This window comes from Salarias fasciatus (assembly GCF_902148845.1).
Source record: "Salarias fasciatus chromosome 7 unlocalized genomic scaffold, fSalaFa1.1 super_scaffold_4, whole genome shotgun sequence".
Classification (NCBI taxonomy): domain Eukaryota; kingdom Metazoa; phylum Chordata; class Actinopteri; order Blenniiformes; family Blenniidae; genus Salarias; species Salarias fasciatus.
Genome location: NW_021941229.1, coordinates 24917037 through 24943801, shown reverse-complemented (window position 1 = coordinate 24943801; position 26765 = coordinate 24917037). Strand labels below are relative to the sequence as shown.

The 26765-nt window shown below is 45.8% G+C and overlaps 2 protein-coding genes across 4 annotated transcripts in view; one reads left to right on the top strand and one right to left on the bottom strand.

Moving 5' to 3' along the window:
• The first annotated feature begins 5383 nt into the window (after positions 1 to 5383).
• aebp1a (AE binding protein 1a) lies at positions 5384 to 21327 on the top strand. Its single transcript, XM_030085279.1, has 21 exons — positions 5384 to 5782; positions 10108 to 10365; positions 10466 to 10519; positions 11380 to 11439; positions 12891 to 12950; positions 13020 to 13079; positions 13176 to 13235; positions 14496 to 14573; positions 14697 to 14806; positions 14985 to 15124; positions 16108 to 16192; positions 16277 to 16421; positions 17227 to 17306; positions 17564 to 17687; positions 17846 to 18042; positions 18384 to 18557; positions 18638 to 18763; positions 18859 to 19105; positions 19194 to 19333; positions 19693 to 19792; positions 20449 to 21327. Exons 1-21 carry the CDS (start codon positions 5533 to 5535, stop codon positions 21018 to 21020), a joined length of 3120 nt encoding a protein of 1039 aa, XP_029941139.1. The 5' UTR covers positions 5384 to 5532; the 3' UTR covers positions 21021 to 21327.
• ddx56 (DEAD (Asp-Glu-Ala-Asp) box helicase 56) overlaps positions 10022 to 26765 on the bottom strand; it is a 31007-nt gene continuing 14263 nt past the window's right edge. The window contains exons 3-14 of one of the 3 annotated variants that reach the window (XM_030085301.1): positions 26574 to 26728; positions 26176 to 26346; positions 25999 to 26089; positions 25606 to 25847; positions 24917 to 25042; positions 24711 to 24824; positions 24119 to 24213; positions 23918 to 23991; positions 23746 to 23835; positions 23535 to 23640; positions 22440 to 22576; positions 21773 to 22217 (exon numbers count right to left, since the gene is read on the bottom strand). In XM_030085301.1, the coding sequence (XP_029941161.1) occupies positions 22134 to 22217; positions 22440 to 22576; positions 23535 to 23640; positions 23746 to 23835; positions 23918 to 23991; positions 24119 to 24213; positions 24711 to 24824; positions 24917 to 25042; positions 25606 to 25847; positions 25999 to 26089; positions 26176 to 26346; positions 26574 to 26728 (1485 nt within the window). In that variant the 3' untranslated portion in view covers positions 21773 to 22133. Of the gene's footprint in view, positions 10042 to 21772; positions 22218 to 22439; positions 22577 to 23534; positions 23641 to 23745; positions 23836 to 23917; positions 23992 to 24118; positions 24214 to 24710; positions 24825 to 24916; positions 25043 to 25605; positions 25848 to 25998; positions 26090 to 26175; positions 26347 to 26573; positions 26729 to 26765 lie in introns of those variants that run through there. The other 2 variants (XM_030085302.1, XM_030085303.1) reach the window with 2 other exon arrangements.

Below are 26765 nucleotides of genomic sequence, written 5' to 3'. Positions count from 1 at the left end.
TTTTTATATAACTCTATTGCTCATTGTTTTTATTGGATCTTGGAGCCACTAATAAAAATAATGAGAAGATGTAAGAAAACTGCTCCATTCACATTTGAATCAACATAAACCAACTTAATCAGGCAAAATGCTAAAACAGCTGATAAGGGAAAAAAATACTGCATTAAAGTGTAAGTTTATGACATTAACTTATAAGTACTGCAGTGCGGAACATACTTTTTTTTTTAACAGACTCTCTTCAGGCTGCTTCTTTTTATCCACATTTTATAGTTTTTCTAAGGCAGAGGCAGCTCATTTTCCCAAAGGGCCACATTAAAATGACTGGAGTTTTACTCCGTCAGGATTAATTCTTTTAAAAAATCAGTTATCTTAATTGTTTTTTCAATGATTTTTGAGTTATTATTGCTGTGATTTTCTCAATAACAGTGCTTGCTCGGAAATCAAAATTCCATTTTTCTAAATTTCTAATTCGGTAAGTAAGTAAATAAAAGCTATATTATTTTCTTGTGAATCTTTTTGCCAGTTCCATTTAGCCAATAACATGGAAAAACGAAAACATTACAGGTGTAACAAAGTCAATATTAGCAGTCACTTTAATTTGAAAGTAGATTTCCTACTGAGAGCCTTTCATCAGAGCATCATGTGTCCCAGGTTTTACTCCCTTTTTTTAAAAGGATGACTCTTTAAGCAAAATAAGAGGGGAAAGAAAATTAATTATTTCATAATGTTCACTTGCAGTACATTTAAAACAATCAAGCATTTGAAAGCAGAAAAATGAGTTTGCTATGTGACTGAATATTCATATGTGAGTGGCCATTCATTCTCTTTTTAAATACTGAATATTAAGTGAGTTTTATATTCAATGTGGGTTTTTTTTTTTTTACCGTTTTCTATTATCTAATCCTCCTTTCAGTCGATACTGGCATTGTGCACCTGCCAACACAAAACAAATATTGCAAAATATTTTTATCAAATGAATTGAAAGACAACCTCACTGGCGGATTTTTTTCTATGATTGTTTTCAATCTGCGGTTACTACATTCGACCAGCAGGTGGCGCCATTGAATCAAAATATTAAAATAGGAAGCCTGAAGAAAATGTAAGTTCATAGTCATTTTAGCAACTTTTGCTTTTTAGTTTTTTGATTTTTTAACACTTTTCATGCCTTTATTTTAAGATTTATTTATTGTTTTTAGCCTTTTAAGCTGTTAAAACTTCTTTATAGGACAAATTGTTTCATCATTTTATTATTCATTTACATCTTTTCGTTATTTTGTCCTTCGTAACTTTCACCTGTTTTTAAGAATGAAGACGAGTTAAAACTGAAAACCGTCGTTTTGTTTTGGAGGAACGTCTCCATGACAACAGCAGCTCTCAGGATGGAAGTTCAGCTGATCATAAAAAACAGTCATGAAGTATAGATCTTCTCTCTGACACAGCGCCGCCCTCTGGACACAAGCTGATACTGCAGCCTGAACATACAGACAGCTGAAAGGAATCCACACTCCAGTGTTTCTCTGGGAGTTTCTGCACTAACAGTGGTTTTCCATCAGTTCCAGAGCAGAACATGGCTTCACTTCCGGCCTCTGAGGGGAGAAACGTCTCCCGGCGGTTACATAACAGCTGCACACTTCTCTGAAAACATGGAATTTTTTTTCCTTCGAAAGCTCACTAAATGCAGATTTGATCTGATTCTCTCAAAGTTCTGTGTGTTTCACATCCGCAGCATCTCCTCAGAACATCCAGAGCTAAATCCCAGCCTCACATATTTGGGGTTTTCTTCATAGATGAAAATGAGGTGATTCATTTAACAGGAACAAGTGGTTCGTATTATCAAACCATCCTCAGCTGTTGCTGTTGATTTATATGAGCAGGACTGTCAGAGTGCCAGTAATCTGAAGCGCCTCCATCACTGAGGTACTGGAAAAACACACACACACACACACACACACACACACACACACACACACACACACACACACACACACACACACGGCATGCAGAGGTAATGAGTCACGATCAAATGAGAACAAACTGAATCATTTCCATGAAGTCTGAACAATAAAAAAGCGAACATTTGTCCAACAGGTGGAGCAGAATGAGACTGACGGAGGTGATAAAAGCTCCAAACACAGGTTGAAGCAACGCGACCTTCAGTGTAACAGAACAGGATGTGCTCTTAATAACAACTGATCAGATTTTATCCTTGTGTTGATCAATGCAGGATAGAAATCATCTTAAAAGAACGAACCTGTTTGGGGAAAAAAATTCAGATAATATGAATTCTTATTATTCTCACCATGAAAAGTCTGTTCTACCTTCATGTAACATCCAGAGGAAAAAGCAATAATGAAGCATTAAACTTCTCACTGCTGATATTGAGGTGATCCTGCTGGAAGTAAACATCTGAATCGTGCTTCATATGGAGGATTGTGGTTCGGTTGTTGAGTGTTTAGCAGAAGCACATGTTTTAAAATGTGTTTATAGTCAGGAAAGCCCAGAGAGAAGCTGCTGATTCACGACATGACTCAGGATTATGAACTCCAGGCCTCACATCTGTGAAACATCTGAGTTCAGACTGTTTGACCCCGAAGGGACTGGAAGCAAGACCCTCAAAAAATAACTTATGCAATTGAAGCCTCTGCTTTTATTTGGGTAAAATCGAAATCTTGACACTTTTGACCATTAAATCTCAACCATAACTTACAGGACTCACTTTCAAATGGTCTGAGTACCGGTACTTAATATTAATATTATAATATTAATATTAAAACCCAAAAAAGAAACAAAGTGCACAGGCCAGTGGTTATTTTTCCTACCTTGACATGTTTCGGCTGCCAAGCTGCAGCCTTCCTCAGAAGTGTCACATGAATACAAAAAAAGGCCTAATGAACCTGATCGGACTACTAAGAACGAATCATGGACAAACTTGTGTCAAAGAGTTCCGCTGCATGGAACAGCTGGAACAGAAGAGAGCACGTTTCCGGAATCACCTGAGATTCAACCTGCGGTGCCGAGACGAAGGGGTCATACCATCAAGCCTGGATTTAAAGAACCCCATACCAACGCAGAACGCGGACAGAATCAAAAAAAAAATTAGGTGACACTTCTGAGGAAGGCTGCAGCTTGGCAGCCGAAACATGTCAAGGTAGGAAAAATAACCACTGGCCTGTGTATATGAATCCAAACCATGAATACAAAAAAAGGCCTAATGAACCTGATTGGACTAAGAAACAAAGTGCTTTGACCTCAACACTTTCATTGCTCTTTTCTTTTTTCTGTCTTATTTTCTGAATAACTGGATTGATTTGGAATGTCAGATAAATTCTGTTGAGCTGAAAAACTCTATTCATAAATTTATTTTGTTGGCATAAAAATAATCAGTTGAAATCTTCAAAGCAAAAAAAAAAATCTTTTTTTGGGAGAAAGTAATGTTTACACAGAAGGAACAGAGTCAAATGAATTAGTAGTACTGGAAAATTATGAAGTGAAACAGAATTTAATGCAACACAGTAGACTGAAATAAAATAGAATAAAACCCGTTTTGATGAAGAAGAATCAAATATAACGCAATGGGATGTGATAGGACGATGAATAATGTAGACTGGAGTTAAAGGTGCCGTAGGCAGGATTCCCTGCCATCTTGCTTAGGTTTACCTAAGCAAGATGGCGATTTGACCCATCTAAGATGGCGATTTGAAACCCAGCACAGCCAATCCTGTCCTGTTTTCTCTGACATCACGCCCTCACGCAAGTTAAGCCCCTCCCACAAGAACGTGCGACGGACGCCCCTCGACCAATCACGGTTAGAGCCTCAGGGGCTCTTCTGATTGGTCAAACATACCTGGAGCTGTCGAGATTCCTTTTCAGCTCAGAACAGAGACAGGTGGAAACGCTGCGCCCTCGCGGTAGAGCAGTTATGCTACACTCCTAAAGGATTATCAATGGATACTCTAACATTTAATCCAAAGAAAACACAGAAAAATCAGCATTGACTAGCAAAATCCTGCCTACAGCACCTTTAAATGGAATATAGCAAAATACAACAGAATCCAGTAAAAGATGAACGGACACCAAGTAAAGAACTAAATCAACTGGAAATTAGAATTAATGTGATTTGGACGATTTTCCCGGAATTCAGAGCCTTATTGAACGATGTGCATGCGCGCCAGAGCTCGTACAGCTTACCTGTGCGCGCACGTCGCTGTTTTCAGCTCTCAGTATCGCTCAAACTTCCCGTCACAGACTTTCCTAAAGATGCTGTGAATTCAGCGCAACGCTGAAAGGCTGAAAGCGGAGCTCACGGGTAATTCAACACTTCTGCGCATGCGCAGCTCATTAGGCTAGCCACGTGCGAGCACGTTGAGCGTCTTTACGTCAGCGCCTCAGCAGATTGATTGACATGGCAGCGAGCCACCCGGAAAGAGAAAGACAAATCCTCCATGCCACCTTTAAATAGTGTAAACCAATAGAATAGAATAGAATAGCTGGAGTTTGACAGAATGAGATCAAATAGAGCAAAACACATTAAAGAGAAACGCGTGAAGATATGAAAATATGAAATCTAATGAAACACGACTGGATGAAAGAGAAGTCAGTCATTTACAAAGATAAGGATTAAAATGAGTGAAATTAATTAAATCAGAATTTAAATGAGTTAAACAAGAAGTTTAGTGAGTTAAACCAGGACTTAAGTGAGTTAGATGACAAGCTGAATGAATTCAATGAGAAACTAAGTGAGTTAAATGAGAAGTTAAGAGTTAAATGAGAGGTTTAGAGAGTTAAATGAGAAGCTAAGTGAGTTAAATGAGAGGTTGAATCATTTCAATGAGAAGTTAAATGAGGAGCTAAGTGGGTTAAAGGGGTCTAAACTGTTCTACGGCAGACAGGGGGAGGGAGAGGCTGGAAACTCCCCATTGAGGAGTTGTTTGAGCATTCATGTTTGTAGATTTGCTCTGAGGCTCTTTCAGACTCTGTGTATCTTTCGGTGGCGTTCAGGAGACGGTCAGAGCGCTTCCTCTCTCATCTTGACCTGTACTTGATGGTTTCTTTACTCCTTTCTGTAAAAACACAACTGCAAAGCGAAGTTCAGTGTCTTGGGCTTCCTCTCTTTTCTCTCTCCCTCAGAGGAATGTCTCATGTGGCGATGCTCCTCCCCTCAGCTCAGGAGATGGGTGAGGGGAGAAAGGGGGTGAAGGGCCAAGAGGGAGAGAGGACTGAGGAGGAGGAGGAGCAGGAGGAAGAGCAGCAGGAGGAGGAGCAGGAGGTTGGTCTGCAGCTGCTGAAGCTCCGGTCGGGTCTGATGCTTTCGGTGTGCTGCAGCTCTCTTCTTTCAACCTCTCCCTCCCTCTTGTCTCACACTGAGGAGGAGGAGGAGGAGGAGGAGGAAGAGGAGGAGGCTGTCTCTGCTCTGCCTCCTGGAGGACCAGAGCAGTGTGGTGACCCGCGGCGGCCGGCTGGCTCTGAGTCTGCAGGTCCGATGCTGGTTGGTGTTTGACCTCCTCCGGCGTTCCAGGTTCAGCGAAGCGGAGAATGAAGCTGCAGGTCCTGCTGCTCTGGGCCGGTTTGGCCCTGTGCTGCGCTCTGGTCTGCGCCGGAGACGCCGCCGGGGAGGACGGGCTCCCGGCGGGCCCGGCTCGGAGGAGAGACCCCCGGGGTCCGGTGGGGGCCAGGAGGCGAGGGGGGCGGGAGGAGGTGGAGATGTCTGACGAGCCGGGCGAGGTGGAGGAGAGAGAGAAGGTGAAGCCCAAGAAGAAGAAAACACCTGAGGAGATCGAGGCAGGTAAGGAGAGTCCAGTGACTGGAAAACTACCAGGTCTAGGAGAATCTGGATCGGGACCAGGACTAGGACCAGGAGAATCTGGACCGGGACCAGGACTAGGACCAGGAGAATCTGTACCAGGACCAGGACCAGGACCAGGAGAATCTGTACCAGGACCAGGACCAGGACCAGGAGAATCTGGACTGGGAGTCTTGACACTCTGAAGGAAAATATGTTTCTTACTGTCCACAATGGTTTTCACCCGTTTCCATGGAGACGGTGTCAGAGCATTTTCAAAAAGTTCCACTTTGGGAGTCATTTGCAAAAAAGTTGCGATTCCAGAGTCTCCCATCACCGTTGCCATGGAAACGGAGCCTTAACTGAAAACATTGTAGCTTTTTGATGTTTTCTTCATGAACCAGAACGTAAAGCTACGTAGCCTAAACTCTGAACTTGGGGTCAAATTATTGATTTGTGAGATAAGCGATGTTTGGTCTAACTTGACATTGAAATATATGAATTTTACTTCGCATCCTTTAAAAACAGTGACTTGTCTTCCGTTGCTTCCTGGTTTGACCTTCTGTCTCGAGTCTGAAGTGTTTGTCGAGCCAGTCGTCTGCTGGGCCTCCAGCTCTCGGAGCCCTGGCAGCTCCGGCGGGAAGCTTCGAGGGGATTTAGTGACTCAGACTTGACGGGGCAGAAACTCCGGCCTGCCTTGGCAGCGCGACGGCACGTCTGCTCACACGAGCCGATTCGCTCCGGGCCTCCATAAAAAGTTTACAGTCTCGTAGAGACAGAGACGGTCGGGCGAAGCGAGTAAAGAGTGTGAGAAACGGAAAGTGCGAGCGACGCCTCAAGTATTTCCACTACGAGTTTCCGCAGACGCTTTACGAGCTGCAGCCGCTCTCGTGTTCTCCGTGTCGAGTTTTCCGCTGCGTACAGCAGAAACCACAGAAGCACAGGCTGACATTTCAGTTTGGGTTACAGAAAGAATCCTGGAATTAACAAAACCCAGAGACTCCAAACACAAACCGGCAGGCTTTGTTTGACTCACTGAAGATTCTGCTGAGTCGGCAAAAACCTGCAGCCAAAAGTTCTGCTCATCACTTCCTGTTTGGCTCTTTCTGGTTCCAAATCTTGAGGGATTCACTCAACCTGATTAAACTCTCTGGTCTGTTTGCCAGTTTCTCTTCAACTTTCAGAAACAACCGTGAAGAGTTCATGAGAAGTGGACCGAACACAGTTCAGACACATCGTCTCGGTACTCCCATACACTCTCAAAGTTTGATGATTAAATTGGGAGGGTTTTAATCAATACTTTACTTTTTTAGGTCCTGTTTCCTCATTTCAAGAGAAAACATTTAGTTTTTGTGTTTTCTTTTCAGAAAATTTCCCCATTTACACTGTAGCAATTTGAAAACGTCAGTTTACACAGAAACGCTGAAAACAGCGTTCAGTTGGCTTCCCAACAGTTTGGTTATGGTCTGCTTTCTGACAGTCCTTTATTCTTTATTTCTAGCTTTAAATACTACTCTTGGGAGCTGGTTCCTCTGGAGTTTCACTCTTTGGTATCATTTTTGGTGAGCTTTGGATCGAAGTGGCTTTCAGTCTCGACTTCAGGACGGATTCAGATTGGCTTCAGTGCTGTCTTCAGTATTGGCTTCAGGACTGATTTTAGGAGGGTCTTTTGCTGTTGGTCCACTGGTTTTGTATTGTCTTAGGGTTCAGCTTCCAGACTGCTGGACTGAGTTGATCTCGGTTTCCGACGGTTTCATTCCTGCTCGTTTGGATTTATACTGCCGTTGTTCGACTGTCAGACGTGTCTCATGTGACTCAGTTCCGAAGCGACTTCTCGTTGGTTTTAATTACAGAGGACTTCTTGCTCTTTGTCATCAGAGTGTCTGTTTGAATTTGAATTTGAATAGTTTTCTGGTTGTTGGGACTGAATTCCCAAGAGTTTCAGTTTGGGTGTTTTATAATTTGCAGAACTCAGTTCTCGAGTTTTGATTGACCTTTAAAGGGTTTTCTGTCTCTTTCATGTTTGGGTTGGGTAATTCTACCAGTCATTCTCATTTTTTTGCTGTGTTACGATTTTGTTGTCTGTGGTTGTTTTCAGATGGCTTTAAAAGATCTGATGGGGCTTCGGCTTCTGTGGACCTCAAAGAAATAAAATCCGGTTGAATGGACTTGATTGTAGTCTTGGAAGATGTTTCATCTTGTCAGAACTGATGAAGTTGGACCAAGTCCGGTTTATCTGAATCAGTTGGATTAACGGTATTATGTGCAGCTGCAGTGGTCTGAGGAGCAACTCTGGGTAAAGTTACTGGAGCATTCTCGTCAACTTTTGCCTTTGGAGAACAGGAGGATTTTGGATTTCTTGAATCATTGGTTGCGTCACACTGACCTCTGGCAGGTCTTGGTTTCAGGACTGTATCTAGACGTTCTGACTGGACCAGTTTTGTTTTTTTTTTGATTGGACAAGTCATTGACTGATGTTCAGGTTTTTGAGCTTTACTTGGTTTCTGACAGGATTTTTAGTTGGTTCCATTTTTGGGGGGAAATCTGAAGGGTTTCTGGTTTTTGGGTTTGGTTCTTCCTGATACTTTGTTCTGGTTTTCACACTGTTTTAAACCAGTGTTTCACAATTCCGGTCCCGAGGCCTCCCCGACCAGCACGTTTTAGATGTTTCCCTCTCCCAACACATTCTGCAGAGCTTGATGATGAGCAGATCATTTGAATCAGGTGTGTTGGAAGAAGGAAAGATCTCAAACATGCTGGACAGGGAGGCCTGAGGACCAGGATTTGAACTGACTGTTTTAAGCCAGTTTTGGTGTAATTTAAAGTTTTTCAGGAAGCCTTTTTTAATCGTATTTCAAGATTCAAGAAGCTTTAATTATCCCCAAGGGGAGGGTCAGTTTAAATGTTCTGCCAACACGGCTCACGGCTGGACTTTGGAGATTTATTCAAGTTCAGCTTCTTTTTCTCCCGACTGTTTTTAAATACTTTCTGCTTCACTGTTACTTATTTGGTTTTTGGCTGTTTTTTTTTTCTTTCAACTTTTTGACATAATCTGCAGTGAATCAAATGTAAGGCTCCTTCCAGTGGGTCAGAGGTCAGCTCTTTGATTTTCTTTTCTTTCTTTTAATCTGCGTTTCTGATTTCTTTTTTGGATTGTTTCGTGAGTTTTTGGGGGCTGATTGATGTGTTTTGAACATGGTTTTAAATATTTGCACTGGGTATCTCATCATATTTGTCTGGTTTTGACTTTGGTTGGACTCTGAGGGTGATCCCACACCGCCGCCCCCCCCTCTGTGGGTCAAATTAGAGGGTGAAGCTTTATCTCTCTGAAGCTGCTTTCCATTTGAAAGGAATTCTGCACATTCCCGGCATCAAGACAGATTTCAGCCTGAGTGGATTCAACAGCGGTAAACAGAGGGAATGACCCTCCTGTGTGTCGTTGGATCATTTCCTGCACTGCAGACATGAAGGGGAACATGAAACCAGACGAGATTCCCACGGAGAGACGGAAGCGGCGTGTTTCTGGGGTCAAACGGGAACATCAGTCTCCTCTCAGACGTGTTTCAGAGTGTGTTTCCGGGTGACTGACGGGCGTGAAGGGAGCCCACCCTGTCCAGACGGGGGGTAATGGCCCGGCTGTGTTGTGTTTAAGTACCGGTGGGACATCAGGAAACAAGCAGCCCTCTGTGTCTGTGTTGGAGTGTAATGATGATGGATTAAAAACACCGACTCTCCCAGGATCCGTTCTCTGTAATATTCACAGAAATTTAGCCTGAAACATCCACTTTGTTACTTTTCATGTTTTGAGGGCAGTTTTTAATCAAACATTTGTGGAGGAGGGAATCCACACCTCCATGTTTCCACTCTGATCACCATCCTGGGCATCAAGGTTCAAACATACATGATGGTATTTTCAGGTTAAAGTCGTCATAACTGTCACTGATTCTACAAATCATACAAAAGAATCGGTGGTCCTAATCTTCAACCATTTTTTAAACTGTCATTGGACTCAACATTGTTAGTTTGGAGGAAATATGGAAGTTAGGTAAAGAGAGCTAATCTAAAAAGAGACTTTCTCTTAAACAGGTCAAATCTTACACAAATTCAGCAGTCATGCAGCTATTGTATTGTTTCCTTTCTCGTTTACATTTTTTAGTTCAGCTTCCAGCCACTGGGTCAGGAGGAGCTAGCTTGTTGGGTTAGCGTTAGCTCCTTTTAGCATCCACAGCAGTCCGGACTCAGCTGGTGGTTTGAGGAGTGAACTCGGTGTTAGTAACCCAAACCTGTGGTAGAGCTCCACTAACTGCATGTTCTTCCTGTTTCTGAAGCCAAGGCGAGGAAGGCGGCGGAGAAAGAGGCCAAAGCCAAGAAGCAAAAAGCCCCGAAGCCCACCAAGAAGCCCAAAGCCCCCAAAGCCACCAAGAAACCCAAAGTGGCCAAGAGCACCAAGAAGCCCCGGACCAGGGCCGAGACCACCACGGTCCGGCCGGTCCGACCGGACCCGCCGGGGCAGCCAGACCCGAGGGGTTCGAACCGGGACGAGGACCTGGAGGAGAAGCTGCTGACCGAGCTGCTCTGGGGCACGAGTACGACCCAAACCTCACATTTCAGACGAAAAGATCCAAGACAGAGGAAACCCTGAATGCTTCCAGTTAAATTTCTGTTGTTGTTTTCAAACCCTTGCAGTGACTCAACCTTTGACCCCCATGACCCCGCCTGTAGAGGAGCCTGTGGAGCCAAGTAAGACCCAACTCAAACAGTGAAATCATCCCCTAATGTTTGATTTAAGACACATTTTAAAAGGTTTTCAATGTGCTCAATGCAGCCTGTTCATTTTCACAAAAATTGTATTGCACATAAATGAGCTTAAATATTTATTAAATTAGACTTTTGAAAAAAAGAAGAAAAATTGTGAACGCTTTACGTGTTGAAAATATTCAATTTCACCAAAAAATATTTCCTAAAATAAATTTATTATTAGTAGAAATATTTTTGAGTGAAATTGAATGATTTCAAAACTCAAAAAAAAAAAAAAAAATCAAATGATTAAGATTTATAAAATATTATCATAAATATTATTTTAACAAATAAATATCGAAGTGGTCTGTTAAAGCCTAATTATGAGAAATTTTACTTTCATAAGAAGAGAACTAGTTCTTTACTTTTTGTCTTTCAAAATATTATCATGTAAACATAGACACAAATTCTATATAATCTAAAAATGAAAATATTTTATAAGTATCCAAATAAATTCCAAATATAAACTCACAGAACTGCACAAAAACAAATATCAAATCAGATCTGTTTTTTTTTCAATAGCTTTAAAATAAAATTATGTAATATAAAGGAGCATAGTCAACCTGTTTGATGATGTAATAATGATTATTGGCTCGTTTGATGGTTAAATCTGAAAACTTTCTGTAATTAACAAGTCTGCAGCATGAATGGAAGTAAAAACAAGTATTTTAGAGCTTATGGCTGTCAGGAAAACTGAATGTTTCGTCGACAGAGTCCACACACTCAGCTGTCAGTCGTAAAAACACACAACAACCTGCACAGTTCCGTTCAGCCTGTTTGAACCTCCCTCTGTCCGCCTGCAGTGGTCCAGCCGTCCGTCCCCCACGGGGCTGAGTGGGAGGAGCCAGTGGAGCCAGACCTTGGTAAGTGATGCAGAACCTGTATAATTCAACTGAACACACACATTTAACTGCTGCTGTTTGGTGGAAGGAGCTACCCTCATGAGGTCGACGCTAACCAGTGAGATTATTCCAGACTTCATCATGAATGAATGCTCATATGCAAAGGCTGAAGGACAAGGATTAACATCACCTTACATACATGGAATTAGATTTTCTATTTTCAATTCCTTTTTCTCTACATTGCTGATGTAATAATGAAAATGGCCACCGGGGGGCATCGTGCTCAAAGATATACCCTCAACAGAGCTGATAGCGTTAAAAACATCAGCTTGACACCAAAAATGTGAAAAATTCTCCTAAGTTTTCAGAAACACACGACCTTCCTGTTAACTTTCACCATTTAGATGAATATTTGCACCTGTTCATTACTGATATATACAGGGATCAAGTGTTGTACTCCAGAGCGGTCTTCAGACCATATTTTCAAGACCTCAGTCGTGTCTCGGTCTCAGACCCTTAATGTCCTGGTCTTGTCTTGGTCTCTGAATGCTTTATAACCACCCATACATCAGACGACTGAACAGATTTGGAAAAGATTCCTAGAAAGCCATCAGTCCACACCTGCTCACATCTGAGAATGAGGTTTTAGAGCTTTGATTCACAGCCCAGTCTCGCGTCAAACATGTTTGACATTATCACAAACCCAAGACGAGAAAAAAATTTGTATGAAACGGCGCAGATTACAAGCTTAAACTAAACAATGGAGAGGACAGAAGCGTGCTGACATGCCATTTAAAATCCTAGATTTACAAAAGATTTTCAGTTTTTAGTCTGGGACTGTGAAAATAGTTTGGTTCAAGCTCAGCTTTAGACTTAGTCATTGGTTGTTTTAGTCTTGGTCTTGGTCTTTAAATGCTTTAGTCTTGACTTGGTTTTGGGTAAGTTAGTCTTGACTACTGCACTGATATTGTCAGTGGGCTAACCTGTTTTCCTAAACCTTTCAACAGACGTGGTCACATTTGGAAAAACACCACATTTTAATTCAGTCCACTGAATTCAGTTTTACAAAGAACCAATCGTTCACTGTTACTAAAGGTCCTCATCTTTGTCCTGTCTGACCTCCTACACATCTGAGTATATTTTGCATTTTCTCTTCTGTCCCTACATTGCTCATGTCATAATTATTACGACCACCAGAGGTCATCGTCATGTTTTCCTTCTGAATCCAGACCATATCTGTGGAAGCAAGAGCAGCAAATTCAGTTCAGATTACAGAGAAAAATGCTAAAATGGTTATTCTGAATATTTTTGGCTCTTCTTTAAGAAATGCTTAAGTCTTTAGGGGTTTTCATAGTTTGGATACTTGAATGTTCCCGATCTGCTCTAGTGACGGATACGTTGCTGCTGCCATATTCATCACTACCACTAGGGGGCAACATTAATCAAAAAGCTGATCTCTGTTTTCGTCACAGATAAAATCCGCAGCAGGAAGAAAGAAGCTACGACCACCGAGGCCGTCGTGTTCATCCCAGGTACAGATCGCAGTCCGTCCAGGGAAGAGCTGCGACTCGACCCATGACTGAACCCGAGTTCTGTTTCAGAGGAAACCACGGGCGTCCCGTACGTCGGTCCCTGGTACGAGGAATACGACTACGCAGACTGTGAGCGCCTTTCTCTAAAGTATCAGAACTGCTGACGAGCTGCATGTCGAGGTCAAAGTGAGTCTCTGCCTCATCTGAGGGTTTATTTCTCCACAGTGGCAGCAAAGAAACAGGAGGAAGAGGAGGAGAGGGCTCGGAAAGAGAAGGCCGAGAAAGGTTTTTACTTCAATGACATTCTATCATCAGAGTTCTGCTGCTTCACACGTTCACTCAAGCATGTAAACACTTTCACAATATTCAGCACGGGATCATTTTCTGGGAGGAAAAATGATTTAGGCTATTTCCGCTGATTTAGGCAAAAAATTAAGAGATCACTTTGTTAAAAAAAAAAAAATGCATCATGGTGAAGGTTAAACTACATCTGGAGGGAAAAAAAATTTGTTTTAATGTCATTTTAAGCTCTAAAATTAGAATTTTCCCTGAAACAGACTTTTTGGATGGTGAAATATTTAGAATGAAAAATATTTTTTCATTTATTTTAATTGTGGATTTCAAAGTAATAGAGTAACAACCGAAAATGTGCGTTACATTTTGGGTGTTACTTCATACAACAACGGTGCAACAATAAAAGTTGCCCAACACAATGGGCTCCCTAGGTGGAACTCTGAGAAAATGGTCCGACTCCATCTCCAAGGAAATGAGAGAAAACAACTTTTAGAAAATGCAAGTTGTTGAAAATGCTGAAAATTTATCTCCGTATGAAACGGGGAAAAGTGCAACTTTATGAAAATGCCACAACTTTACCACCATCCAAAATGGGGCAAAACATCACTTTTTGATAAGTCTCTACCTTCACTACCATATGAAACGGGGAAAAAAACAAAGCTTTTTGAAAGCAGCCCAACTTTATCGCCATAAGAAACAGGGGAAAATGTTTTTTTTTTTTTTGCAACTCTGCACACACACACACACACACACACACACACACTATATCCATAGAGAATACTCCTTCTGTTCATGTTGATAGCGATTGTTCTCGGCAGAACGGGGCCTAATTGGAGGTTTTCATAGTTTAGACTCTAGAAATGCATGAAGGCCTCAGCGCTCCCTTTCTGGGAGCGATGAGGAGGCGAAGCTGGGATCTGTTTCATGTCCTGTTGACTGTTGCATAAATCTCCGGGAGCAGCTGGACGATATTACCCAGATATGAACAAGCAGAAAGGGAGGCGAGCAAAAAGTGTGATAAGAGAGTCTGTTCCAGCCTTACATAACATTTTCTCTGCGTAACGCTGCTGGAATTAAAACAAAAAAAAGACCCAGAGACTGAAGTGACCCACATCTGAGGCTGGAAGTGGAAAACGGACCCGTCGCTGCACATATGGAAGCATTTTGCGCGGTGGCGGTGTTTGGCTGGAGAGCCAGGTCCATGTGAACTCGTGTTGTGACACATAATGTTTTCTCCTTACGCCGTGAAAGCCGAGCGTCTGAGGAAGAAGTGGGAGGAGGAGGAGGAGGAGCGGCTCCGGCAGGTCTCAGTGCCAGCTCAGCCCAAAAGTAAGAACACTACTCCTTCAGCTCAGCGTCCAGCGGCGGTTCCGTCTGAAAACGGCAGTGTTTCAGCTCCACACACACACACACTCACACTCACAGATCAGGATGTGTGTGTTGTGTCTTCAGAGTGTCCTCCTCTGGGTCTGGAGTCCCACCGGGTGGAGGACGACCAGCTGCTGGCCTCCTCTCAGTCTCACCACGGCTTCGCGGCTCAGAGAGGACGCCTCAACATGCAGGTCCGCATTTCACTGCTCACTCTCTCATTTTAATATTACTGTAGGACCACTGTGGACCTCAGACTGGCCAAGAAAATCACACAGCAAGTCATGATCGCCACCTAGTGTTCAGGAAGGCAAACAGGTGCAGCTACACTGACGGCCAGTCCTTGAGGTTTGAGCTCATGGTTCCACTCAGGGCTCCGAGGACGACGGCGACATGTACGGCGGCGGCTGGTGCGCCGAGCCGGAGGAGACCACCCACTGGTTCGAGGTGGACGCCCGGCGAGAGGTGGAGTTCAGCGGGGTCATCACTCAGGGCAGGAACTCCGACCAGACGTGAGTCCTGCACTCAATCGCCAGTCGACTCTAGACGCATCGTCGGTTTGAGATCAAGTTCAAGTTGACGCCTCACATGTTCATCAAACCGTTCCTGATGTGAATCATCTCAAACACTCACTGAAGACGCGGTCAGAGAATACCGTTTCCATGAAAGTGTGATTTAGGAGCTGCATGTGGCAGTAACACACTTCTCCACTGGTTCACCTTCTTCCCACGAGGCTTCCTGGAGACGAGGCTGAAGTTAGGTTCCGATTTGACATTTAAGGGAAAAGTTAAGGGAAAATAATTTCACATGTATAGCGGCTATTTATCCGTTCTTTGTGCTACGTATTAATGTAAAACCAATTTTATTTCAAAAAACAGGTTTCACAAAAAAGAAACAGTGTTTTAATTAAAGTTTTAGATCTGTAGAATAATCTAGTCCAGATTTGAGGAGTCCCGGTCCAGGAGTTTTCCATCTGGACGTCCTTCAATGCATTCTAGTTACGAAGATTATTGTTAAATATGCTCTTATTTTTATTTTTACAAATATAATAAAGGTTGTAGATATTCAATAATGGTTACCTGGAATGTTTTCATCTCAATTAAAATGTTAAATGTCGTTTTACATTAATACGTAGTGCAGAGAACAAATAAATAGCCACTCCCCTGTGAAATTTATTTTCCCTTAACGTTTCTCTTAAATGCCAAATCGTAAGCTACGAATTGGAAGCTAACTTCAGCCTCATCTCCCACAAGCCACGCCCACACAGAAAACCTCACCAGAGTTCCCAGTTTGGGCCCTCTGGTGGCGGACAGAGGACACAACAAACTGATCTGATGGATTTCAATCAAAAACAGCAGGACTTCCTGTCCTCCCTCGAACCACTTCTGACTGCTGTAGCTCAGAAACGCGATGTGGCGTTCACGCCACCTGTCAGTGGTTATAATGTTCTGGCTGATCGTGTGTGATGAAACCCTCTGCTGTGTGTGTGTTGCAGTGAGGACTTTGTGTCCTCGTACTACGTGGCCTTCAGTAACGACAGCCGGGACTGGACCGTGCTGCACGACGGATACGCCGAGTGGGTGAGTGGGAATCGAACCGTGAGACCTCACGCTGCCCCAGCTCCATCTTTTACCCCCCTTCTGCCGCTCTCTCCACCCCCGCAGCTCTTCTACGGGAACGTGGACAAAGACACGCCGGTGATGACTCAGTTCTCCACCCCCGTGGTGGCGCGCTACATCCGCATCCTGCCGCAGAGCTGGAACGGAAGTCTGTGTCTCCGAGCCGAGATCCTGGCCTGCCAGCTGCCCAGTGAGACCCCCACCCACCCCAGCTGCACCACCCAACACACTTCCCAAAACACCTTCAACAGCCCCACCCAACACACCTCTAAGAGAACCAAACAAAACACACCACCTCCAACAGCACCATCCAACAACTTGTAACACACCTTCAGCAGTACTACCCAACACACTGACAATGCCACCATCGAACACACCCCCAACAGCACCACCCAACACACTTCTAAGAGCACCAAACAAAACCACCCAAAACATCAACAACACCAACAGACCTCCAACAGCACCATCCAACAACGCCCAACACACCTTTAGCAGTACAATCCAACACACTCCCAATGGCACCATCCAACACACTTCCCAAAACACCTCCAACAACACCAACAGACCTCAACAGCACCACCCAACACACCTCTAAGAGCACCAAACAAAACCACCCAACACACTTCCTAAAACACCTCCAACAACACCAACAGAGCTCCAACAGCACAACCCTGCAAACTCCCAACACCTCCAACTGCACCACCCAACACACTCCCAACACACCTTCAGCAGTACTACCCAACACACTCCCAACACACCTTCAGCAGTACTACCCAACACACTCCAAACACACCACCCAACACACTCCCAATGGCACCACCCAACACACCTCCAACAGCACCAAACGCACCTCCAACAGTACCAACACACCACCCAACGTACCCCCAACAGCACAACCCAACATAATTCAAACAACATCAACACACCTCCATCAGTATTTCAAGTCCTGCCAGCCATTCTTGTCGCCTCCACCCGTGTGTTTGTGGTGCATTCAGGTGCTCATCACAGTGAGAACGAACTCAACTCGTCTGATGAGCTGGACTTCAGACACCACAACTACAAGGAGATGAGACAGGTCTGTTCCTGCTTGGGTTTTTCCCCTTTGACTGTTGTGAAGTTGTTGAGTTAGTTTGCTAGTTGCTTCCAATAAAGTAACTAGCAAAGTTACTTTATTGGAAGTAACTAGCGCTGGCAGTGGCTGAGCTTTCAATACTTTGATTCACTTATTAAATCAGTCTGGAGACATGGAGAATCAGTTACCAGCTCATGACAGTCAAACGTATGAGACATGTAGCTTCATGACGTCTTCCCGAATCTCTGTTCCTCTTGCAGATGATGAAGGTGATCAACGAGGAGTGCCCCAACATCACCAGGATCTACAACATCGGGAAAAGCTCGCAGGGTCTGAAGATGTACGCCATGGAAATCTCCGACAACCCCGGGGAGCACGAGACAGGTGGGACTTTAGCTAGCTTCAAGTTTTGCCTGCATGAATTCCGTTGAGGTACAAAGAGGCTTTTAGATTTCTTTTTCAAATGTAGTTGTCAAAACTACTCGATAAAACTGAAGAAAACTTATTGATGAACCCGTGTTGTGATATCGAACCGTCTCCAGGGGAACCGGAGTTTCGCTACACCGCTGGTCTCCACGGTAACGAGGCCCTGGGCCGGGAGCTCCTCCTGCTGCTGATGCAGTTCATGTGCAAAGAGTACAACAACGACAACCCCAGAGTGCGCCGCCTGGTGGAAGGAGTGAGGATCCACCTGGTGCCCTCCCTGAACCCCGACGCCTACGAGCTGGCCTTCCAGATGGTACCGTGAAAAAATGAAAACCAAATCAATAGTAACAGATGATTAATAATGTATAGACAATAACAACGGCGGCTTTCAGAGTGGCTCGACTCCCAGTCACCGACCACTGACTGGTTAATCGGTGAATTTAAAGTTGAGTCTGCATTAGCTTAGTCACTGGCTATCGGCCCAGGATGGACCCGATTGGCTCCTGCTCGCTGCATTTTGAAATAGAACAATAATAACATGAATGTTGTCATTGTTCAGAAACAGGTGCTACCAGAACTTCAAGACGATACTGATTTTTAAATATCTTCGTCAAACTGACGCCTCCCGTGCTCGTCCCCCATGTTTTCCTGCAGGGCTCAGAGATGGGGAACTGGGCGCTGGGCCACTGGACCGAAGAAGGTTACGACATCTTCCAGAACTTCCCGGATCTCAACAGCATCCTGTGGGGCGCTGAAGACAGAGGCTGGGTTCCTCGAATCGTTCCTAATCACCACATCCCGTTCCCGGAAAACTTCCTCAACGGTTCGGTAAGTTCGCCAACACAAAGCTTCCCCATGTTTTGATCCACTACGATGACGGTGACTTGATCTACGTCTCCTCCTTTCAGCTCGCGGTCGAGACCAGAGCGATCATCTCCTGGATGGAGCGCAACCCGTTTGTGCTGGGAGCCAATTTACAGGGAGGAGAAAAGCTGGTGGCGTATCCGTTCGACATGCTGCGTCCGTCAATCTCCGTACGTCTCTCTTCCAAAGACGAAAGACCCGGTGAATGTCGGAGACGACCTCAGCTGCCGACTGACTCCATAACTCATGCCGTCTGATGTTTAAGGTGACCGACAGCCGACGCTGGAGGACCAACTCGGACATGAACGAGGAGACCTGGGCTCGCATTCAACGCCAGAACCAAGGCGCGCTGAGGGAGACCCCCGACGACGCCATGTTCCGGTGGCTGGCCATGTCCTATGCCCACAGCCACCTGACCATGACGGAGACCTACCGGGGCTCCTGCCACGGGGACGACGTCACCGGCGGACAGGCCATCACCAACCGGGCCGGCTGGAAGCCAGTGGTGGGCAGTAAGTGTGAAGTTCACCCTCCAGGATAACAAAACGAGAAACACCAAGCAGAACCGAGAGAGAAAAGATTGTCTCCGCTCGATCAAAGGTATGAACGACTTCAGCTACCTGCACACCAACTGCTTCGAGCTCTCCGTCTTCTTGGGCTGCGACAAGTTTCCACATGAGAGCGAGCTGCCTCTGGAGTGGGAGAACAACCGCGAGTCGCTGCTGTCCTTCATGGAGCAGGTCAGTCAGAGCCAACGCCCGCCATCAGCATCGCAACCAGAGCATTCCCCACAGTGTCAGATCCGATAAGCCATAAATGATTGAAGTTTTCCATTTACCTTTAATTTGTAGCTGAAACTAATCATTCACACTTCAGTCTTCTTTGATCTCATCGACCGAGCCGTTACTTGAGTAACAAGTGTTGACAACTCGACGAGGAAAGTTGTCACTTGCCATCCTTAAAGTGCATTTCAGAACAGTTTAATGTGAAAGGTCGTATAAAATCCTGGTGAAGTTCTGCCCGTTGTCGCTCCGTTATCTTTTCTAGAATGAATCTGATCAAAAGCTGACAGAGGTGCTTTGATGTGTTTGTCATGCAGGTGAATCGAGGAATTAAAGGTGTCGTCCGAGACGAGGAGAGAAATCCGCTGCCTAACGCCACCATATCAGTGGAGGGAATACGACACGACGTCAGAACTGGTAATGAATTAAAAATAAAAACAAAACTGATAAAGTTATCACTACGAAAATAACACAAAGATTAACACAGGGGTTAAAAGATTTCCTTAATTCTACTGCAGAAGCCAACGGTATAGATATTCAACTGTACTTGAATGAAATCTGGTGGTTTCAGTCAGGATTATGCTGACATTTTCCCAAATTACATTTAAAGGTATAATGGACGATTTTCTAGAAAAAGTCGAAGCCAAATGTCTGTTACTTGCTTTTTGAAAAACGCAAATGCGCCAGACCATCCTACCTGCTCTGCTGCTCCTACGAGCGCGCTTGACGGCGTTACGCAAGCATTTCTTCAGTGTGATTGACATGTTAGAGGACCAATAGTTGAGACTCGCATCACGCCATTCATTGGCTAAAACATCGTCCATTATACCTTTACCTTCCTTATTAGGAGCCAAACTTCAATTCAGTAAGCTCCATCTTTATTCAAGTGTCCAACTTTGAAAACTCCCAGATTGTTGAGTGAGATATTTTGCCAGTGTGCAAATGATTAATCTATCGTTCATTTAAAAATACATTTAAATCTGCAAGTCTCAGGAAAAAGCAAAGTTAAGTGCACAAAGTAGGCAGTGAGAGGAAAGATGGTGGACTTTAAGACCTCCGTGCTGTGGCTCCAGCTGCAGGTGGTGATTACTGGCGGCTCCTGAACCCCGGGGAGTACCGGGTGACGGCCAAGGCCGAGGGCTACACGCCTCAGACGCGGGTCTGCACGGTGGGCTACGACTCCGGAGCCACGCCCTGCAGCTTCAGCCTGGCCAAGTCCAACTGGGAGCGCATCAAGCTCATCATGGCGCTCAACGGCAAGAAGCCCATCCGGATCGTCACCAGGCCGAAGGCGGCCGCCACCACCACCACGGCGCCGCCCAGCACCACCGCGTCGGTGGACGAGCACGCCGAGGCTCAGAGGGTGGAGCGGCTGCGGCGGCTGCGGCTGCTGCGTCTCCGCCGGCTGCGCCTGCTGAGGCTGCGAGGCGGCCTGGGCGTCACGCCGCCTACGACCACCACCACCACCACCACGACTACAACCACCACCACCACCACCACCAAGCCGCCGGAGACCGAGAGCACCACCTCCTGGTACGACGCCTGGTTCCCGGTGGACGTCTGGTCCACGGAGAACCCCTTCGACAGCATCGGCTTCGACGTGGCGCCCACTCAGGACTACCCCTTCGAATACACCATAGACTGAAACCGCAACGCGTCCGTCCTGTACAGAGTCCTCACTAACCACGAAACGCCACAGCTTCACAGATAGAACACACAGCCGGGTTTCACCGGGAGGCGCAACGAACGCAGATGAAGACGGTCGAGTGGGAACGTTCCACCTGAACCCCGCTGAACTGGGAAATTCCCACCAGGAAGGAGGGAACTTCCAAAGGAAGTCTGGTAATTTTTGTGAATTTACCTATTTCAGGTAAAAAAAAAAAAAAAAAAAAAATCAGAGTAAAAGGGGGCGGGGTTTAAGATTTGACATTTTCAGTAGCGATCACGCTGAATGCAAAAATGAAACTGGAGGTTTATGAAATGTTTCCCAACTTTCCAGCTGTAAAAAAAACAAAAACAAAAAAAACGCCTTAGCATTTTAGCAACTTCAAAAACTATTGAAATTTCTGGCGGGAAAATTCCTTTGTGTGAAAACAGGCTCTGCTGAGCGGAGTGGATCCACAGCTGATCTGGAAAAGTTTTAACAGTCGAGTAAAACCTGTGTTGAGAGTCAGAGTGAACAGGACGAGCAGGAAACTGGCGGAATGTGTTTGTTTCTCTAACAGCTTCAGTTTAACTGGTTTTTGTACTGCTGAATGCATCTAAATAAAGTTATTTTCTAAATTGTCTGACTTGTTTTTTGCCTACGGCGATAACATTAGGGAAGTTATTCCTCTAAAGTTACTATTTGATCCAATAAATGCCTTCAGAAAACATCCAGACGGATTGAAATGTGGAACCACAACAGTTCCAGTGATTCAGGTTTTAATCTCCTCATCAACAAAGAAACGTTTGTACATAAAGTTGAACTCTGAATGGGTTTAGCTCATCTGAATTTAGCAAATATCACTACAACACAGACTCAGGTTTCATTAAATTCCCCGTATTAGAACACTTCAGAGAGAACGGATGGTGACTCCTCTCAGGACGTCCGGTCTGTCAGGACGGCTCCTCAGTTGAAACCGATGTTTTCACGTCTTTCTCCATTTGAAGTCCGTTCTAACCGCAGCCCGTCCTCGTTGACAGCCTCTCTGATCCACAGTTCGTTTCTGCCTCAGACCAGTTCTTCCAACCTCCACCTCCGATCCGCCCCGGGCGGCTACGACTTCCCCGCTTTGCCTTTTCGGTTTTTCCCTCCGGTGTAGCGGAAACTCTTCAGCGGGTTCTTCCCCCGGACGGTTTTCTGACGGAGAGAAAGTGCAACACATCAGATCACAGCTGTTTTCTCACCAAACCTGTTGAGTTTTGGTTCATGGAACGCAGCGAGGCTGACGAGAACCAGAGAGAGACAACAAACTAAACCAGGTTTTGAAGCTTTGGAAACCTGACAGTGAAGCATGGCGGAGGCAGCATCATACAGAGACGCCCTGGATGAAAACCTGGAGCTGTGCTTCAGCAGCCTCACCTTGAAGCTGCTCTTCACCACCCCTCCCCCTCCTCCTCCTCCTGCTGCTGCTGCTGCTGCTGGCGGCTTCGCTTTGTGATTCCTCTTCCTCTTCCTCCTCAACAGAGGGTGCATCGCGCTCCTGAGTGTCTCCGGAACTGACGGAGAAAATAACATTTTTAGGCGCAGTAACTTCATCCAGGTTATATTAAGTTAAAGGGGAACGGTCGTTTTTACAATCTGGACCTTATTTCACATTCGTAACAACAACATTTACTCACCCGTTTGACTTTCGTGTGATTTGCAGTTGGTTCGGAGATAATTAGATGCTCCCATATCCATATAACGGCAGCGGGCGGGGCACCGACATGCAGCCGTCACAGACGCTCTTTTCTCTTATGTTTGTTGTGGGGTGGTAGATACATGTACATTTATTAAGTCAGCATCACTTAGCGCTATTGGGAAGTCTGTAAACCGGCTAGATTGAGCAACTCTCCGGGAGCGCTGAAGCGATGATGTCATCACACTGCGCCGTGGCGCACATTCACTCTGTGTGTTTACATGGAAGTAGCGTCTCTGCTCTGCAGTCAGACCACGGCATCTCCATCGGCTTTTTTAGGCAGTCAGAGTTTATTTTCAGCTGGTTGTAACTTTGGTACAGTGGTTCCAGTGTGCATATATCCTGGCTGTGAAAGTGAAATGACCAGCTGGACGTCACTGAGCTCACAGGCTCCCACTTCGTGACCGGGATTTATTGAAACTATGGCTAATAGCGCTCAACACGGACCCCAGCATCAAAGTTCCTACTTTACCACATTTGGATTATCGGGTGTGTAGTGCCCACTTCACATCGGAGGACTTCTTCCCAGTTCAGGAATGAAATGAAGGCCAGAAGATCCAGAGAATGAACCTCAAAAAGAATGCCATTCCAGCGGCTGCAGGAGGAGAGCAGGTCGAGGTAACGTGATGCTAATAATATTCATTTTTTTCTTTACTAATGGGTGAGTAAATGTAGTTGTTACGAATGTGAAATAAGGTCCAGATTGTAAAAACGACCGTTCCCCTTTAAAGGTTAAATCCAGAAACCCTTCTACACGGCGCTCCTTGGCGTCTTACCCAGGTATTCCGGAACGTTCTTCAGGTGAGGCTTGACCACGGCAGGATGCAGGTCTTTGTCGTGTCGGAGCAGCTGCAGGTCTCTGGGATTATCTTCGAAGTAGGTCTGAGCGGCGGCACAGGGAGCAAAGGGCGGGATCAGAGGCGGAGTTTAGCCCCGCCCTGCGCCGGATCGGAGGCGGAGCTTAGCGCCGCCCGGCGCCGGCCTCACCTTCAGCTTCTCGGAGTTGAGCAGCTCCTGCTTGACCTCCTTCAGCCGCGCCTCCCTCACCGCCTGCTTGGTCACCGAACGCATGGCGTCCTGAAACGGCGGCGCCGAGGGCGCGTTAGATCTGTGCACCTCTAAAGCCGGGCGAAGGAGAGACGGGACGCGCGATACTCACTCTGCAGCGGTACCGGAAGCCTTCGATCTCCTCCATCTTGAACTGGTACGGCTTCAGGGCGCAGTCCGGGCTATCTGGACACAGAAACAAATGTTTTCCTGAATCTAGATCTTTATTCTGATGAAAACATTTAGAAGAAATGTGCGTGAGAGCGTACAAAGTGATGTTCAGACTGATGACATTGAAGCAGACAGTTTTTACCTCCACTGAGCGCCACCTCCAACTCCGACAGCAAACCGAGCTCCGAGTGAGCGATGAAGGACAGAGCCGTCCCCGGGTTGTTGGCTCGAGCCGTCCTGAGGGGAGACAGAGACACAGCGGCTGAGTTTCACTGTTTGCTCTCAGATGAAAAAGCATTTTAAAGTCTAAAGTAACTAAAGCCGTTTATGACACGTAACGGCAAAATGAAAGGGAAGAAATGATGGGAGGAAAAGTAAGAAAGAAACAGAGAGAGGATGACTGAAAGAGTGAAGGAAGAAAGAATAAAATACGAAAATTAGTAGGAAAATAATGAAAAACATTCAAAAAGGAGAAAAAAGCAAAGGAGGACGAAAAGATGTGCAGAAAATATGAGAATCAAGAAAAATAGTAATAGGAGGAAAAAGAGAAATATGAAAAAAAAATAGAAAAAGGAACTTGGAAACTAAAAACAACAAAATTAAGAAAAAAAAGGAAAGACTGAAAGTCAGACGAAGAAGAAGAAGAAGAAGAAGAAGAAAGAAGAAGAAGAAGAGCTACTGTTGTGTGAATCACAGTGATATCCAGTTTCTCCTTCACAGCGTCCTCAGCTCACCGTCCGACTCGGTGAATGTACGACTCGACCGTCGAGGGGAAATCAAAGTTGATGACGTTGGACACGTTGTGGAAGTCGACGCCTCTGGAGACGCCGTACTCTTTATCTTTAGCTCTTTGAGAAAAAGAAAAGAGGAGGATTTCTGTTCAGCCTGTTCTGTTGGATCTGTCCTCCTCTTCCTCCTCCTCCTCCTCTTCCTCACTCACTTCCCCGGTTTGTTGGCGCTCTTCGCCTTCGTCTTCTTCTCCTGGGCCGGGTCGTCCAGGCTCTGCTCGTCTGTGGCGATGATGTAGTCGTAGAAACCCTGGTTGAACTGAGTGATGATGTGACACCTGCAGAGGACAGCGCACGGCGTCAGTCTCCCGCCGCACGGCGTCAGTCTCCCGCCGCTCGGCGCCCCCCGCTGCCCGCTCGGCGTCGGTACGGCTGATTCACTGCAGGTTGACTCTGAAAACTCCTTCACGCGAGACGCTTCTCATGTAAAACAGGAGAACTTGGATTGTGCTTTGGACGGACGCTTTACACGATGATGGTGGGTTTTAAAAAGCCGGCTCAGAGGTTGGAACTTTTTGAAAACGCTTGGTGGAAATGGGGGAGAATGCAACTTTTTTTTTTAAAAACCGACTGTTTCCATGGAAACAAGAGAAAACGACTTCTTGAAAACTGCCCGTCTCCAGTGAAACGTAAGAAAATGTAACATTCTAAAAATGAGCCAAGTCGGTTTCCATGGAAACGGGATAAAATTCAAATTAATGGAAACATTCTGACTCTGTCTCCATGGAAACGGTTTAAAACGCAACTTTTCTGAAAGGCTGCAACAAAGTTTCTCCCACAGTCAACTCTTTCTGGACACCTGCACTCCAGCTAACGCTGTTCAAAAACGTCCTCCTCTCACCTGGACTGGACGGGCAGCTCCGAGTTGAGCACGCAGGCCGGGATGGCGAACTGCTCCAGGAACAGCTTGAGTCTGTAGCATCGGTCGACGGCGCCCACAAAAAGCAGCGTCTTGCCTCGCACCAGGCCGAGCTTCAGCAGCGTGTAGACCAGCAGGAACTTGTCCTCCTCCTCGCAGCGGATGCTGTACTGCTGCAGCTGGCTGCTGTCGGGCAGCTGGGAGCCCTGCAGCTTCAGGACCACCTGAGGAGGACGACGCAGGATCATGTTCTCCCTGTATGCAGATGACTTACTGCTCTCACTGACTCTCAATGGCTTTAGTTTTTTTGCCATTTTCACTGGATGTGTAACTCGACTAAGAAGTGATGGCATCCAGGTGTGAATCAGGTCTTACGGGGTTGTGCAGCAGCAGCTCCTTCAAGGCCTGAACGTCCTCGCTGAGAGTGGCCGACATCAGGAACGACTGGTAGATCTTCGGTAAGTGGCTACGAAAACATCAGACACAATGACGAGCGTTTAAGACGGCTGCCGCTGGACAAGGCGTCCTGTAGTGCGACGGTTCCGTCCTCACCACAGGGAGTTCTTCAGGTCGGCCTCGAACCCGAAGGAGAAGAGCAGGTCGGCCTCGTCCACCACCAGCATCTCCAGGGACGAGTGCAGCACCAGGTTCTGGGCCACGAGGTGAGCCAGTACCCGGGACGGCGTGCCCACCACCACGTCGGGTTTCTCCATCAAGATGGGCCTGCGAGCAAAACCACGAGACATCAGGGAGAAATCCAGAAACTACATGAGGTTACGGAGGTCTACGAGAAGGTAGAAGGGTCTACAAGAAGAAACAAGAGTCTGGAGACTTAGAAATCATTGACATTTCTTCATTCTGTCCTACGTTAACTTCATTTCCATTTTGTTAAAATCTACATCTGAGTCTTCTTTCAGGGCCTGAACAGACCCTCAGAGCGACACACTGACCTCTGCGCTGACAGGTCGGCTTTGCCGGAGATGTTGGCCACCCGCACGTCTCTGGAGCAGAACGCCGTCAGCTGTTTGATCATGGTCTGGACCTGCTGACCCAGTTCTTTAGTGGGCACCAGGACCAAGGCCCTGACGTTCTGCTCTCCGACGCTCTGAGGAGAAGAGAGAGAGGCTGTCAGCTCACTGGAG